Genomic DNA, 17,884 nt, shown 5'->3' with positions numbered 1-17,884 from the left:
AAAATTTATCGTATAAAGTTGATAAAATATTTATTCTTCCTCTTTCTGGGGAAAGTTTAAATTATTAGTATGATTTATGGACCCTTCAAACTCAAGCATATGATATCATCATATGATCCGCTTGCTTCATACATTGAAATATAATAATATATAATCTATCATCACCCTTTTTGTTGAAAAAAATTGAGAGTGGAACATTTTCCTTTTATTTATTTATTTTATTATTTATTTCTGGAATTAGAAATGCCGATATGATTAAACATAAATATGACAGGCTTGAAATTTCTTGTTGTCTGCAAATTACTGATTCGTGTGAAACTGCAATTTTGTTGTTTATCCGATTAATATTTTCTAATTTATTTTGGTTCCAAAAATATAAGTACAACGGTTTTGAAAATTCTTGCACGGCCTGTTAACTTGATACGAAAATAATATGTTTCGGGTCAACCTTTTAATGAGTATGATTATTATCGAGTCACACGTTAATGATAAATTAACAAATCAGGTTGTTATCAAGAACCAGTTAAGATAATGGATGTGATACAAACACAACCCGTTTGTAAGGTCTAGACATTAGTCATGTCAATTTCTTGTATGACTCATTAACTCGACATGAACTAACACAACTCATTAACGAGTCAGATCGTTATTGAATTACTTGTTGATAACACGTTAACATAACGAGTTTGACACAACAAAAACTATTAAAATAAAGGATATGACGACAAACACGATCTGTTTGTCAGGCCTACGTAAAACAAAGCAATAGGTATGAATGTGTGAGATATATTTGGGCAAAGTATCGGAGTGGCACCAATAAAAGGTGTTAGGAAGCAAGAAAAAGTTTGATGAGGGTGGATGGCTTGCACAATATACGCTACATGCAATGCCCTGCAAATTTTAATTACTTGAGCATATATGTATGGTAAGAAAATCATAACGACAACTGAATTCTATATGCAGCTGAGAGAACAATGGAGAGATATAATATGAAAGTTTATTGTCATGACAGAGAATAAAAGGTTAAGTAACAATAGCCAACATCGGCTAGCTTCATGATGGATGCGTATTTACCTACTAAGAAATGATAGATACTCTTAATTATTTGAGTTATAAGTTGCGGTATTTTTTATTTTATACGTGCGTTTGGCTATTTCTTAATTATTTATGTGCTTGGGTGGTTTAGTTAGAATTTTGTGGGTTTAGTTAACAAAGAAAAAGGCTAGCAGAAGAATACGAGTTGAAAGAAACATAAATTGTGTTCTCAAATTTTGTATGGTTTTGTTATATATATATATATATATATATATATATATATATATATATATTATATACACATACATTTTTTTAATTTTTTATGAGCTTTAGCATGAAGGTTTCTTTCTTGTATGGAGAAGTCAAACTGTTAAGAGGGTGACCCATTGCCTAATCAAGCACTAAGGAATCAACTACTATCACTAAATAATTAAGCAATCAATTTTGTCTTATTAGAATTAATCTAATGTGTTAGTGTGAGAAAGCGAAAATGAGAGATGTAATGTAACACCTTCTCATCCTTATCCACGTCGCATTGATCCATTCTTTCGATAACTCCGGAAAAATATATCATATGAAACGGCGCATTTATCTATACATTTATATTATGTGTTCAGTTTTTTGTCTTTTTATTCAGAAGATAAACAAAAAAAAAAAAATATATATATATATATATATATATAAACACATCTCTTTAGCTTTTGACACACTCACGTTTAATCTTGAGTGTTATTTCTGCTTGACTTATTCAATACCAAAAATCAAAAGAGACGTGTGAGAGCCTAAAATACTGTGAAAATCATCTTCTAAAAATAAAAACTCATGAGACTAGTTCGTTTAAGTTGTCCAGGCCCACATTGTAGCAAAAAGGTTTTTGAGGCCCACCAGAATTTTGATACCAATTTAAAGATTTGAGGCCCATTAGGTTATCATTCCCAGTTTTTGTATTTGTTGGGGTCTGGATTTCATTCAAAAACTTGAGTGTTAACTTTATATGGACCATATAGACCACATTCAAGTTGAATATTATTCGTGTCGTCAATTAACTAACTGGATATTTTAGTCATTTCAACTTTGTCAGCCGAGCTAAAGCTCCAACGTCGACACCTCTTCTTTATGCCCAGCCGCACTCATGACTCAATTGTAAATTTCCTTCATAAGGATAGTACTAATTAGATTCTAACAAGATGATAGGAGCTAATTGGACGGCGAGCAAGGTACTTTTTCTTCTTTCGACCATATTAAGAGCCTCAACAAGATTTTAGCAAGGTCATGTTGGTGCTTCGTATCTTCTTACGGGTTTTTTTTAATAAAAAATAAAATAAACACAAAATACGGGATCAAAACCGGTAAAATTGAAACCACGCCACGACACTGAATTTGATATTTGTGACCAAACGTATGTACCATAAATAACACAAATGCTTATTTATTTAATTAATTAACAACTTGTACATACTTATTAAGATATAAAATTGCATTCGTTAATACTTAATAAATATTAGAAGAAAACAAAAGGAAAAGGATTCGTACGTCACGTGGGTGTTTTTATATGCAATGTGCATGGAACGCGTACCAGGCTTAGTTTCTCATCTCGTACGTACGTAACTCAATTTTAAATGCATAATTGCATTACTTAAGATTAAGAAGGCAATTAAGTCAACTATAGATAATTAATAATTTAATATATATGCTGCTTTAGGCACTAGTGTGAGCATATCTGCAATTACAAAATAAATTAGGTGAGGAGGGTTATTGGACAGATCGACTACCACCACTACCAGTTTTAAATTTTATTAATTAAAAGCATGATTAATTTTGGGATTTAGTTTTGATTAATTTACAACTATATGAACTATATGATATGATCAGACGGACGGAAAACTTCATCGTAACCGTGAATCCAACTCCAACTTTTTATATTAGCAATGACAAAATGTCAAAGAAAAGCCATCGAATCAAAGCCTTTTATTTGCCACTAGAAAAAGCCATCAACCTTATTTCAGTGACAAGAATAATTCAAACAAGTTGTTTATAATTAATTGCAAAGGTTGTTCAAACTACCACTTATGTTAATAATTAATTAAGACATAATTAAGTGTTTTTAATTACTTAATTAGTAGACGACTAAGCAGTGTTCTTTGTTTATTATAACATCCATATATTCCATGATCTGAATTCAAGATCCTTTCTAGAGTATTATGATTCTACTGGAATGGGTCAAAACCAATAAATTAGAAGAAAGAAATTACAAATTATCATACATTAACCTAGTTGTTTAGAATTTTTTTCGGTGTAATATACAAATATGCAATGTCACTAATCCATACGTTATAATATTGTACGTAGACGGCAATTGATATGCTTCATAGATCTGTTAGAGAAATAGACGTTTTATAAAATGAGAGTGTTGCGAAAACACCACAATCGCACTAAAAAATTTGTTGTTATGCTATTTGAAATATTTCACTTCGAAGTTTTTTATTTTTGTTGAAAGAAATTACTGTGCGGCGCACGATTTTTGTTTGTTTGTTTTTGCTTTGTTGTCATTAACGGAGATGAAGAACTTCTAGCGATAGAAAAGAAGTATTATTAGACTAAGACCTAGTTCATCACACTTGAAATTAAAAGAAAATAATTTTTGTAATTAGTTGACTCCTTGAGTCATATATAGAAAATTGAGTCGGATATCAAGTGACTACAATCAACTTTCACTTTTACACTAGGTTTTTTTGAAAAATTAGATCTGTTTTAGGGATGCTAATCTAGATAGTTCAGAAAGAAAAAGAAAACCTATATATAGCACGCACGTAACAAATAAAGAATATCAGGTTTTCTCCATATCAACATATCAAATTTAAACGATAAGAAAAAAAACCCCTTTAACATTACAACTTGAGAACAGAATTAAGTGTAATATCCAGTTATATATCCACGTACACAAGAAATCTGAATTTAAATTCTGAGTTAGTATTCAATCCATATATTTTTTTTTGTTTCAAGTTGGAAGATGTTAAAATAAAAAAATAAAAAATCTCAAACTACTGGAGAAGAAATGGCAGCGTTTGTAATGAACAACCATGCTAAACCTCACTTCTAGAAGATCTCTGAATCTTCGCCGGCGAGCCGAGCCCTAACTGAAGATCTAACGGCTTACAGCTCTGATGAGTCGAAGCAGACAAAGGGGAAGGCATGAAGACGACAGGCCTGCTTTCTCCCGATCTGTCCGTTTGCGTCAACGTAAACTTATTAGGGTTTGTAAGATGATCTTGTTCCCCTGTCTGGGAAGAAGGAAACTGCTGCTGAGGTGGCATGGAATACCAATTGGAAACCTTGGAGTGGGACCCGCTCGACGACCCATAATTTTGATCGAACGGGATGAAACTGATCCGGGACTCTTCGTGAAGGGTGAATGGATGGTCAGAACTGAGATACGAGGAAGGGTCGTAGAACCACGACGGTGCCGCTGTAGAACCATGGTGGTGGAAGGTTTGGAAAGGCTGGAGGTAACTGTTGATGCTGGCTTTTCTGGCTTGAAGCTGGAGCCTTTTCTTCTTCATTCTCTCCTTTTTGTGTGCATTTTGATGTCCACCGAGTGCTTGTGAATTTGCAAACTCCTTGAAGCAATATTGGCACTCGAATTTCTTGTCATCTGGTTCACTTGTTGAGCTCTTCTCATTCTCTCTAGATCGTTCCAATTTTATCGGATGTGAGACAGAGTTCGATGAATTTACACTTTCATCCCCACCACCTTCTGCTGATGACCCTCCTCCTTTGATGGAGGCTTCTTCATTCCTACGTGGATTCAGTTCAAACCCGAAAAGCCTGAGCTTCTTCTCAACACAGGATCCTGCGGAATAGGTTTTCGATTGCATTTCTAATTTTGTAATGTGGGGGAGGAAAAAATATAGGAAGAAGATATTTTGAGTGGTTGTTTTGTAGGGATTAGTTGTTTGGGTTCTCTTCCTTTTATAGTAAACGCTATGGGTTCCAACGATGCATTGCATCTCAAATTATATTGGTTTTTTTAATGCTCATGAATGGTATTAAGAAATGCACACCAGGCGCCAATAAAAAAGACAGAAAAAAGAAAAGTCAGATCGGAGAAGCCGTCTCATGCAAATATCAGTTTTTTAATCCCTTTCAAATTAAGTTAGATGTAGAACAGTAGGAGTAGATGCACACTTGGAAAAGTATGCAACTTTTCTCCAATATCATCATCAAAGGATTCATACTGTACGTTTTCATTGTTAAGCAAGAAAGAAGTCTATTTGTTTGGTTCTGATTAATTTATGTGCGTTTTCATTGTTAACATGAAATAATCTATTTATTTATTTATTCGAGCAATTTTTTAATTGAATTTTTGAACTCTGGGGAGAGCGATTTTAAAATTTTGACATATAAGAAAGATATATTGCGTAATCAACTTAGTTATGCTCAAGTGTTTATTCATTAAACCAGAATATAGCACTTAGAATATATAAAACATGCCAACATAAACCCCCACTTGAGGCATTTTAAAAATGTTTTTTTTAGCCAAAATGGCTCAAAGATTGACATAACTTCTCACTTTGGTATTTGACATTAAAACCGATAGAAATGATCATTGAGTTTGTCCACCGTCAATCATTTAGTTTTTCTACGAAAAATCTCTATTAAATTGAGGGTACTTTTTGTCCAATCAACCCCTCCACTTGTTTTTCTATTTGAATGAGATTTTTCATAGAAATACTAAAATGATTGACGGTGAATAAACTCAAAACTATGAAGCAAGGGTTAATTGCACGTGATTTGTTGAAATGGAAAATCTTTTCGAGGATAACTTCTATCGATTTTTAATGTCTTATATCAAAGTAAAGAATTATATGTCTTTTAAAAACCTTTATTCCATGCTTAAAGTTACAATGAACATAATTAACAAAAGTCAAAGAAAGATGGGAATTTTTAAAAGAAACAGGAGGTTAACTTTGCAACAACCAACAAAATCTTTTTCACTGTACTCAAATGCATATCTTAGATTATGTTACAACGACTTAATGAGTCATGAGTGGATTCATGTATTGTCATCTACCCAAGAACCCTAATCATAATATATTTTTTTTTTTAAAGCGCATTAAAATATAGTTTATTTTACAGGTGTTGGTGCCCAGTCCCATCCACTCCAGGAAACCAATAATGTAATTAATATACAATTCTGGGATCTGTAGCTTTGTGATTAATCAGCTCTAAAATGAAGCTTCTTGGTAATTAGAATGATTATCCTAAATCAACAAACACAATTAAAATATGTGTATTTTGAACATGTTTCTGAATTAATATATACTTAATAGGAACATAGCAAGGCAGATTAGTTGCTAAACAAAGGGAATATTTAAGAAGTGGGCAATGAGGTCAGCATATATACTAATTAGGGTCTTGGATGAGATCTGGCCATATCTTGTGAAAGCAGGCAAAACCTTAATTTTTTATACCCAAAAAACATATGTTTTCAGGTGAAGCAAGTCATCATCTAAATATTATTTTTATGAATTAAGAGAAGCATTTGGGGTGGACAGGTGTTCTGTTTGGACCCCAGATTTTGTAGCTTTGGGTTATACAGATTTTATAAACTTATATTGTGTTGTTATTCCGTTGTCTTTACTTGAGATCTTGTTCATGGTGGACTTAGTCTTCTTCCACCAATTGATATTTTTCTCATGCTCATCAAATTCTCTCTCCTATTTCTTTCTACTCTCTCTCTCTCTCTCTAAAATCGTATTCTCTTGTTACTCAGTACTATGGTCTAAGGTATTCCTTCTCATTTGTAAGTGAGATGTTTTATGTTCGAATCTCGTAGATGACGATTCGATACTAAATTATGTTGTCCATTGTGTGGCTTCGTCGAACTCTCTTTCCTCTTAATCTAAAATATATCGGTGTGCTCAATCAAAAAAGCCATATTCTCTTTTTCTAAATTCCAAATCTTTTTTCCTGCTTTTGGGAGAAGAATTCACAATTCCAACCAGACATGCTGTCATCAAATCATTTTCAATAGTTTGTGGAATAAAAATCAGACCATAGAGAGATGGTGGGTTGGTTTTGATTGATTGATTTCATATAATTCCATTTGATTTGTCCATAATTCGGTTCATGTTTGATAACTTGATATATGATCACAAATGGTGGCCCCTAAACCACCCTATTAAAAAAAAACACCTATTTCCATCCACTACCCTATATTGCTTTGCTTCCCCTTCTGGACTACTTCCCAAACTAATATTCTCTCTTATCTTAATAATCTACAAAGAAAACCAAAATTGACTGAGGCCAAGTAGTTCGTCATGAGAAATAGTATATGGATTACCTGTTTAATTAAAGATCAGGACTACTAAAGTTAAATGAGAGAGTGACAGTTTATATATGTAGTTAATCGGATTGGATGTTTGTCCTTTGAGGATAAAATTTTCCATAGACTTGGGATGTCATGCTGACGGGAATACACTAATTAAAGGTATTTACACATTGTTATATGAAAAAGTTAATAACAGCATATGATTCGTTTATAATACTGCTAACTGATGTTACAGTTGCACGAAAGTTCTTTTCATCTTTTTCTATGTCATCCAATGTATACACATAATTACGCACAAGACTTTCTATAGCTGGTACAACTGAATTTGAATCCAAAAGCCACCGGAGTACAAAGGAAGTTACGTGGCTACCTGCTGCATAAACAAATTAACCAATGCATTAGAGATTAAGTGCCTTTTGGTTAGAAATTTGTCACCCATATTTTCATATAATAATTAATTCAAGCATTACTTGGACATAGTTCATGAAAGTAATGGGAAATTGGGAAGCAAGCCTGAGTCCAAACTGATGCCGCCTTAGTCATTTCAAGGAAAGAGCCAGGTGTGGGAAAACTTATCTTCATATAAGTGGTCCACAACAGTATAAACACATGCCTTTATCATTTTAAACTATTAATTGTATTCCTAGTTAATCTTGCATTAGGGTTTGAAGAAAAACCAGTACTGATAGTGATAGAAGAAACTTCATATGATTTGAACTTTGATCAATATGATGAGCAGTAGAATATGCACCAGCAGAAATAGGTATTATTTTTTGTTTCGGTACATAGCTTTGTAACTATGTTTTTAAATATGCTTTTAGAGTAGTTATGTTGAGAGTGAATTTCACGTAGCAGAAATAATAAATCTTGTATGTGCTTATAAGATATCGGGCTACTCTCACCCAACTTTCTCTATGGTATCAGAGTAGGTTGTCTTATATGCGACGTCCAACAACCATACATAGGCTTAAAAACTCGTCTCACGTAAGAATGCGTGTAGATAGTGAATTCCACATCAAAAAAAGAATGGACCTTGCATATGCTTATAAGAGATTTGATCGGCTACCCTCCATGATAACAATTATTTTATAATAAAACTCCAATTTTCTTCAAGGAAGGTTGACTTCTTGCCATTTTTCAGCCGCAGGTTATCCAAGTCCAAATATTAATCTGAAAGTACTGCCGACATCTTATGTGTGTGTATATAGTATGCAATAACTCGTCTTTACATAACGCGTTCAACTTCCAGGTGCTTGGTATGTATATGATTAGGATAGATGGAAGCCAAAACTAAATTAGTTGGGGCATTTGAATATCTAGCATGGAGTTTCTTATTTTGAAGTCTGTCACAGCTTCTGATATTCTGCACCTTAAACTGCAATAGTATTCTAATTGCTGTGGGTATGTCACTACTTTCGAAAGGTTAAAACTGCATTTTGACAATCAAAATCGCTTCTCACAATGTATAGTATGTAAATGTTAAAAGTGCATACAGATTATAAAAGCGTTTCCTAGGAGAAGCAATTCGAAGTTTCTTTATTTATTTAATTTTTTTTTTCAAAAAGCCATTGAATTTTAATAAAAATTTCCACATATTTATAGTAAAACGAAGTTATGAGCAAAAGTATTTATAAAAAGTAGTCTTTAACAAACTCTTACAAGGTGGTGTATTATCATATGCATGGAGTTGTTGGTGAAAACTTATAAGCAATCGAATTTTCCAATTAAAAGGGGGAAAAAGAGCAAGGGACAAATCATTCTACATCTCAAAAAATTTCTGGTACCATCAATTACTATATAAACCAACAACGATCTCTAATCCAAAAATGTGGCAACTGGTTGAAGGGCCAGTTTATAACACCTCGATTGAGAGCAAGTACATGCTGATCATTTCATAAAGAAAATAGCTCTCTAATATGCGCTTTCAATCACCAAACAGTAACTGATGGCCCCAAAATATCTTGGTTTTCAACGTATATTTGTAGTTGATGGCCGCTTGGAACGAGGCAGGAGGGCAAGAAGAAGCTTCTTCCTAGGTCCCTGCAACAAAATCGATCTTCATAAGAACCATCAATGCATTATATTTCGAGCAGGTTACCTCTATATTCTAAAACGAGAACCTCTAATACATTCACAACCCACATCCAAAGGTCACAAGGCAACACACAGACACGCACCCAGACTGCTGACGAGGGGCCATATACATAAAGGTGGGGATTTGAACAAGTACCACAATAGACACTTTACTAGATGGTCCAATGCATGCAACAGAATACTACTCGGAAAACTAATAAAGTAGGATTAAGCAACAAAACCCATAAAACACCTAAGTTGGACATCATTTAAAAAGTAAACTAGAAAAAAAAAGAATACGGGGGAAAGGCAAGTACCATAGGTATTCCCAGCTCTTTGAGATCATTTTCTCCCATCTGCTTCAATGCAGTCATATCAATCTGTGTAAGATCAGATATATCAATTATAAGTTGAATCGGAGAGAAGCTATTAATTTATTTACGTCCATAGCAAGCACCAAAACTCCAAAAGTTAGCCATATGGGCAATTCTGATAAAGGTTAAAACACTTCCAAACATTATTTTAGAAGCACGTGCTGTTTCACTTATATGGTTTAGAAACAATGCTTATAAAACAAGTGGCGCTATGCATAAAAAGTGTGATGCCGAAGAAACAAAAAAGGGTTTCACTGAATGCAAAACAATCTATAAACTTACGAACGGAAAAAAATGCATTAGATAAATTATAAAACTACAGGCCAAATGCTCATGAATTTCAGGTTTATTGTAACCAACGAAATAATTAGAAAACAACGATATGAAGCAACATACTTCCTCAGCCTTAAAAATAATGGCATATTTTCCCAACCCCAGCGTATGTAGCAAGCCATCTACAGTCTGTTGTTCATCACTCTGCAAACACCAAACACCCAGAAAGTTCCTAAGCCCATAAACTGAGGTGGTTATCAATCCAAATTTGAAACATGTCAAATAATACACGTTCTATAGCAGAATATCACTTTCAGGTACAGACTGAAGAATACATAGTTTAATACATAGCCAACATTTAGGTAATTATAATTACAGAGCATAAAATCATATGTATACAGCCATAGAAAAGTACTTAATTTCCTACTGCTTCCAGGAACCAAGGCTAAAAAATAGCTGCCATAGACACAGGTGAGACACGAGCATGGCACAATTTCTCATGTCATTAAAAATTTTAACCTTACAACTACTAATGAATATTTTGGTGGTCTTCAAAAACATACCACAAACTCTTTAAACTGGTATCTGCTTCGAATTTATGGCTTGACTGGACCTCTACATCTAAAACCACATACCATGATTACTCATCCTCCAAATGCATGGCAACATAAGGGCATGGACTAACAAATTCCATTTTGCTTTCTTAGTAGTTTTGTCAGTATTTCAGACTATAAACTAACAAATAGCTTTTATGGTGATGGACCAATTTTCTAGAAAACAGCACCAACTTTTAATAGGTTTTGGTATTTTAAACAAACTTACCTCTCCAAATTCAATGATCTAATTTCAGCAAGAAATTGAGTCACTTAATCTATCTAATCTTGACAAACTGCCTAACCACTGTTTTCTTTATCATGCAAACAGAGCAAGTTTTTGCATCATGTAAGATAGAAAAGGTTCTAATTTTGTGTGTGTGTGTTTTGGGGGGAGGGAGAGGGAGGGAGCTTTGATACAGGCATGAAAATGATGACGATAAGATCAGCATTGCTGAAAACACAATTTGGCCCTATAAGCATAGACAAGTTTAAAGAGTTTATTCTTAGACATTCAATTCAGTTACTATTACATACAGCTACAAATGCAGAGCATATTTGGATATACAATTGAAGAAAATAGCGAAAGGCAAGTAGCATGTACCACATATGAACTTTTCTGTACAATGCTGCTCAGATGAGGAATTTGGCTCAAATGAGGTGGGGGTGGGGCCACAGGCTTCGCAGATACAGGAGGCAATGGAGAACTGGACATGAAAGGAGCTGTACTTGCAGGCCTTGTAGCATTTAGAACATCTTTGCTCATATATGGAACCGATCTGACATCATCAAATGCCCTACTTACTGGCCTTCTCTGCAATTCTTCGGGATTCCTCGGAGGGGAGAGACCCCTAGAAGTGACTACAACTCTATCTGGGGATCTTCGTCTTATATGGTCCAGTGTCCAAGGGGAAAAAGAATTTCTTAATGAATCCACACGAGGCAAATCATCTGCCCTTGAAGAAGGAATTCGGCCCATAAAGCTAGTCTCTTTTATTTCGGAATGGTGCTGACCTGGGTCATGGCCAGTAACAGGGCGCTGAGCTGCCTTTGACAGCTTTTCACGGAGGTCCCCATGCCTATGACCATCATCACTCTGAGCTCGTCTAAACTCATTTTTTTGCATGAGTTTAATTCGAAGATCACCTTTACCAATGTGTGCATCTTGGAGATTTAAAGGTAAAGGTTAGAAAAAGGAAATTAATTCAGAAATACAGCAATGCAGCAATTTTTCAATTGCTCTGGAGTAAACTTATTATTACCATCATAGCCATTGGAACTCAAACTTGACCTACCATTGTCTCCTCGCTGGCTGCAAAAAAGGTATGATGATAAATTAAACTGAAATTATGACTTGTTTAGGGAATTTCTGACACACTGGATGTAAGAACTAAACATATAAAATCCCCTTAGCTCTGTTTCCAACTCATACACAAATTTTGAAACTTACACCAATATTTCAAGTTAACTCGATAGACATGTTATTCAATTTCATATCAATAGTATAATCTATAGGAACACAAGCACTGAGTCAGACATGACAATATTTCCAAAGCAACGGTAGCTTTCAGCAGCGGATAAAATTTAACTTTCTAAGTAACAAGGGTCACACCGTTTATTGTTGTGTAGGCTTCCGTGCGACAAAGCACCGTCTACATTACTTCCTAACCTATCTCTAACAGAACGCTTGGTCCCAGCCGCAGGTATATGATCAGCTAATGAAGACCCCGAAACAGACCTCTTCACTACCTGTCAAATGGTGATACAAGTCATTGCACTTTCAAGAACAAGAAAACCAGGAAGAAAAAAACCTTCAAACTCTAACCAATTGTTGATATATAATCAAGTAAATACAAGTAAATGCATAAAATTTAATTACTTTACTTCATGTTTCTATGCTTTCTCTTCACTAACTCAAAAAGTATGCTTATTTAGTTCTATAAATCCCCCAATATACATACCCATACATATATACACACACAGACACAAACACACACAAATATATGTACAGGAGAAAATGAGAAATTGGATACCTGACCACCGCGCCCAAGCGTAATGGTGACTCGGCCCCTCGAATTCCCTGACATAGTTTCAAATCAGAAACCCTAGGTAATCAATCAGCTAATCAAGCTTTTACTGCAAGGCATCACCGCCGCAGAAACCCTAATCCGATAGCCGATGCCAGGCAAAGCGAAGCTCGGGGAGATTGATTGATAAGCGCCTGCTTGTCTGCTTGTCTGGGGAGCAATTAGGGTTAGAGAGAGAGAGGTTGGTGTTTTTTGGGTCGAAAATTCGAAATGAATCGAAAACGATGACGCAGCGTTGCAGAGGAATATCAAAAGGCCGGAATCGGGAAAATCAGAGAGAGATTGGTGTTGTTATTGATCGGCCAATACGAGCCGTCTGATTACTGGCGCACTCAAAGTCTCAATCTTTCCTTCCACAAATCAAAACCTCCATTTTCAGTGTTTTGACCCCTTTTCAAATGAAAGGCTAAAAATTAAAAATTGAAAATGTCCGTTTTAGCTTAAAAAGTCATAATAAAACAAAAAAAATTAATGAAAAAAGTTTGAAAACTTTGAGTTTTAACGATAAGGACAAAATAAAAGGTAAAGTGAATAACATCAGGATTGATTTTTTAGTGTAAAAATATGTTTTTTCGTTAAAGTGAACAGTACTGTAAGACTTTCGTTAAAGTTCCCTAATAAAAATGGTCTCTAAGTTTGTTCACCACCAATTATTTTGGTTCTTCTGTTAAAACCAAAATGATTTGATAGAAATTGAGGTATTTTTATCATTTTATTTTTCTTCGATGAAGATTTTCATGAAATGACCAAAATAATTGATGGTAGAAAAACTCAGAAACTACTACTGTTGATTTCTAATCTCAATGATTAAAGTGAGGAGTTATGCAAAATTTAAGGTGAAGTTATTCAAAACTTGAGGAGCGAGCCCTTATTCTATAAAAGGGACTCCCTTACCATCATTAGAGAGCATCGCCGCTTGCTGAGCAACCGCCTCGCCGCGATCATCAAATCTAGCCCATCATTTATGTATTGAGGAGCAAGCCCTTATTCTATAAAAGGGACTCTCTCACCTACAAAGCTCTAATGATGCAGAAAAGGGAATAATTTTGAATCTCTAACGATGCATTGAAGCTTTGTAGGTGAAGCTTTGAAGCTTGAGTTTTTGTAAATGAAGCTTTGAAGTCGGAGCTTCATAAATGAAGCTTTTTGAAGCTGGAGCTCTCGAAACTGGAGCTCTGTAAATGAAGCTTTCGAAGCTGATTGACATGAGTGATGCTTATGAATGTTTATATGAGTGATGCTCATGAATGTTGGCATGAGTGATGCTCATGAATGTTGACATAAGTAATGCTCATGAATGTTGACATGAGTGATGCTCATGAATGTTTATGTATGATTGACATGAGTGATGCTCATGTATAATTTTGGAGTACTGGACGTACTTTTGATCACCTAGTTGGTGATAATAGCAGCAGGCTACCGAATAATTTTGAAGTACTGGACGTATTTTTGATCACCTGGTTGGTGATAATAGTGGCAGGCTGTCGAATAATTTTTGGAGTATTGAACGTACTTTTGATCACCTGGTTAATGATAATAGCGGCAGGCTGCCGAATAATTTTGGAGTACTAGATGTACTTTTGATCACCTGGTTGGTGATAATAGCGGCACGCTGCCGAATAATTTTGAAGTACTGGACGTACTTTTGATCACCTGGTTGATGATAATAGCGGCAGGCTGCCGAATAATTTTTGGAGTACTGGACGTACTTTTGATCACCTGGTTGGTGATAATAGAGGGCCTGGCTTTTTTGGGCATATGGGTCTTCACCCTCTACATAACATTCCAGCCCATTATTTTGGGCTTGCCGTTTTTATTTTTATTTTTATTACCCTCTGATGGGGTTATACAAATGTTTCCGAAAAGATAAGAAAAATAAATCATATCATTCAAAAATAAATCCGACCCTCTGCTCAATAGGTCACGCCTATAATTCACTTTTCTGCATGCCATCACCACCGCAATTATGTCTGCTTCTTTTGCTTTCTGCTTTTACTTTCTGCTTTTGCTTTTGTTTTTGTTTTTGTTTTCGGCCTGGTTGCTGCTGGGACCTTGTAGTGGGATGGCATGTGCTCTCGCAGAGGAAAGCCTCCCTTTATTCCTTGCTTTTGCATGTGGGTGTTTATTCCTTGAAGTTGCTTTTCTGGTGCACGTGGAAGTGCGATCCTCAATTTTTCTCGAATGGTTATAAGATCTGATCCAGAGGTTACCTGCCAACACCCAAGAAGCACACCCGTTGAAGTTAAGACCACCATGTCCAAGACAATTTTCAAAGGGCAAAAACCCTCTGCAATATTCCTAACGGCAGCTGCTTCAGCTTTATAAAATGGACTCCCTCACCTTCAACGCCACAAGCCAAGCCAACCAAGGCAACATAAGCCACAAGCTGAGCAGCCTCGCAACATGTGCTACTTCTAGTTGAGCATCATTTCAGATTGGGCACCGCCTCATATCGAGTATCGGTTGTAGACGACATCTAGTTACTTCGGCCCACACATGGACTGAATTTCAAGTTTCCAGCCAAAAGACTCTCTTGACTGAAGACTTGGGGGACTACTGTTTATACCATATTTAGGGCCTCGTATTTAGATCTCGTACAAATACTCGGGGGACTTAAATGTAATTATGTGATAAAGGAATAGGCAAATATGTAACAGGTGAGGAGTCATTTTTCTATAAAAGGACCCTTCACCCTCACAATAGGAAAGGCCATTTCTTAAGGCTCATTCGTCCTCTCAAAGCTCTCACATTACAGAGCTCCATCACTCCCCTCACCTCTCATATAAATACATAATCAGTGTGGACGTAGCCCAACCCTTAGGGTGAACCAAGATACATCTTGTGTTATACATTACTTGCAGATTCACGGTCGGATTTACGTTGTTCCAAGACCTCCGGTTTTGTGCATCATCACAACTGTTTATTCTTATGCTTGAGCCATCTGATCTCCTCTTTGAGACTTATCACTTCAGCCGCCAATGATTCAACCTGGCGGGTTCGAGCAAATAGGCGTTGGGCCATATTAGACATAGAACCTGCACACTGAACACTGAGAGCCAGAGAATCCTTAACAGCAAACTCATCAGACCGTTTGTAAATTAGTCTGTTATCTTTGGGAGTGAGAAGGTTCATGGCCACCACCGCAGCGGTCATATCATTATTCATAACAAAGTCCCCAATGGTAAGAGGACCAGTAGGGGATAAGAAGGATGAGCGCCATATGTTGTCTTGAGAATGCATGGCTGCCTCTTCACCAAAGTTCAAGTCAAAATGACGGTCGGATGGGCCAGACATTCTCAGAAATGATGAAGGAGAAATGAGGTGCAATAAATCTCTAAAGTAAAGGGAAAATTCCTATAAGCAATAACTCTCTGAATGTACTTCTTGCACGCAATTGGTGCCCTTATAAAAGAAAGGGCAACATGGTCGTTGGTTCAAAAATCGAAGATGCACCACTCTCCGGATTCTGAAGAGGCACCACTTTCCACACGCAACATCAACTCATCGGGTACCACAGATAACCTTGCCAAAGATCTCTGACAAAGTTTAGACACATAAATTTTGAAGGTCCAACTACCCTACTATTACCCACAAGGGTAAAGGAACAACATCACTGCTTGATAACTAGAAAGTCTCAATATGTGTTACCCTCCATGCTCCGTGGCAAGGCAGATTGGCAAAAATGCCCAACCTTTACTCACATTTGAGAAAACACTCCCAACAAGATTTCTTGCTCAAAAATCGAAGAGGCACCGCCTTCTGAATCTCGAGAGCCAGACTCCCAACAAGATTACTTTTTAAAAAATCGAAGAGACACTGATCTCCAAATTTCAAGAGTCAGACTCCCAACAGGATTGCTTTCTTAAAAATCGAAAAGGCACCGCTCTCCGAATCTCGAGAGCCAGACTCCTAATAGGATTACGTGCTCAAAAATCGAAGAGGCATCGCCCTCCGAATCTTAAGAGCCAAACTCCCAACATGATTACTTTCTCAAAAATCGAAGAGACACTGCTCTCCGAATTTCGAGAGCCAGACTCTCAACAAGATTGCTTTCTAAAAAATCGAGAAGGCACAGTTATCTGAATCTCGAGAGCCAGATCCCCGACAGGATTGCTTGTTCGAAAATCGAAGAGGCACCGCTCTTTGAACTTCGAGAGCCAGATTTCCTTGGATAAAGCTTATCCGCAATCTTCACACGCAACATCAGCTTTCCAGATACCATATACCACTTTTTCAAAGTGCTATGACAATGTTAAAACACGTGAAGCTTGCAGCTCCCACTACATTGCTATGACCAAGAAGGGTAAAGGAATAACACTACTACTTGTTGTTAGGGAGACTCCAATATATGTCGACCTCCATCTTCCACAACCAGGCAAACCTGAAAATAAAAAAATGCTCAACTTTTCTTCACATCCGAGAGGGCACTCTCAGCAGAATCTCTCGAAATACTCAGCTTTTTTTCCTCCCGATAATACTTCTGCAAACAAGCCACATCAGAGCAAGAGTATTTCATATCATCAGGGTTAAAAGCAAGAGTATCCCATATCATGCTTTTTCCCTGTCTTTTCCTTTGGCCTTGTTCTTACCTACAAAACAAGGAGAAAAAGAGCAATTAGTCAGCACTTGGAATTAAACTTCCAGTCAGGAACTGACTGCCTGGAACCTCTTGCCTGATTATTTACCTGGCATTGCTCTCGAGTACTCATCTTCAACATCTTATGCTTTCAGAGAAGATACCACATCTACCTGAAGAACAGATATGGCAAGTGAGAAGGATACAAGGAAGCATAAAGAGACAAGCGTAACAGAACACGTGCCGATACATCCACTACTTTGTCAAAAGTAAAAGTATCCTATATCATCAAGGTCGAACGTACTTTAGATTTGATGGACTTGTTTTGACTTTCAAATTCTTGAGTCGGCCTTATACTCTGGAGGAAATTAGAAAACCTTCCAGCCCAGTTCAAGAATAAGCTTGTGGAAAGTTATTTCTTCAAAAGAAAAAGTATCTCATATCATCTCTTCTCCATTTGCTTCTCCTTATCCTTGGTGCTATTTACGACACAAGGAGAATGAGACAATTAACCGGAAGCCGAAGTCGAACCTTCGATCCAG

The 17,884-nt window shown here is 36.2% G+C and overlaps 2 protein-coding genes across 4 annotated transcripts; both read right to left on the bottom strand.

The window, feature by feature from the left end:
- Positions 1-3,985: 3,985 nt before the first annotated feature.
- On the bottom strand, positions 3,986-4,960 carry LOC103451920 (zinc finger protein 5). Its single transcript, NM_001329019.1, is given in 1 exon segment — positions 3,986-4,960. A coding segment is annotated over 1 exon segment (792 nt). The 5' UTR covers positions 4,911-4,960; the 3' UTR covers positions 3,986-4,118.
- A 4,107-nt stretch (positions 4,961-9,067) lies between these two features.
- LOC103451921 (uncharacterized) lies at positions 9,068-13,174 on the bottom strand. Of its 3 annotated transcripts, none has more exons than XM_008391367.4 (7): positions 12,713-13,174; positions 12,292-12,428; positions 11,975-11,991; positions 11,284-11,843; positions 10,210-10,290; positions 9,757-9,819; positions 9,068-9,406 (listed from the first exon to the last, which is right to left on the bottom strand). In XM_008391367.4, the coding sequence occupies exons 1-7, from the start codon at positions 12,764-12,766 to the stop codon at positions 9,335-9,337; spliced, it is 984 nt and encodes a 327-aa protein (XP_008389589.2). In that variant the 5' UTR covers positions 12,767-13,174; the 3' UTR covers positions 9,068-9,334. The 3 variants fall into 3 exon arrangements, with proteins under 3 accessions (XP_008389589.2, XP_008389588.2, XP_017192624.2); XM_008391366.4 differs by having other exon boundaries at positions 11,942-11,991; positions 12,713-13,173; XM_017337135.3 differs by lacking the exon at positions 10,210-10,290 and having other exon boundaries at positions 11,942-11,991; positions 12,713-13,157.
- Between the last annotated feature and the right edge of the window lie 4,710 nt (positions 13,175-17,884).

This window comes from Malus domestica, chromosome 13 (genome assembly GCF_042453785.1).
Source record: "Malus domestica chromosome 13, GDT2T_hap1".
Lineage (NCBI taxonomy): Eukaryota > Viridiplantae > Streptophyta > Magnoliopsida > Rosales > Rosaceae > Malus > Malus domestica.
Note: the sequence above shows the minus strand (reverse complement) of the source record. Positions and strands in the feature narration are given on the sequence as shown.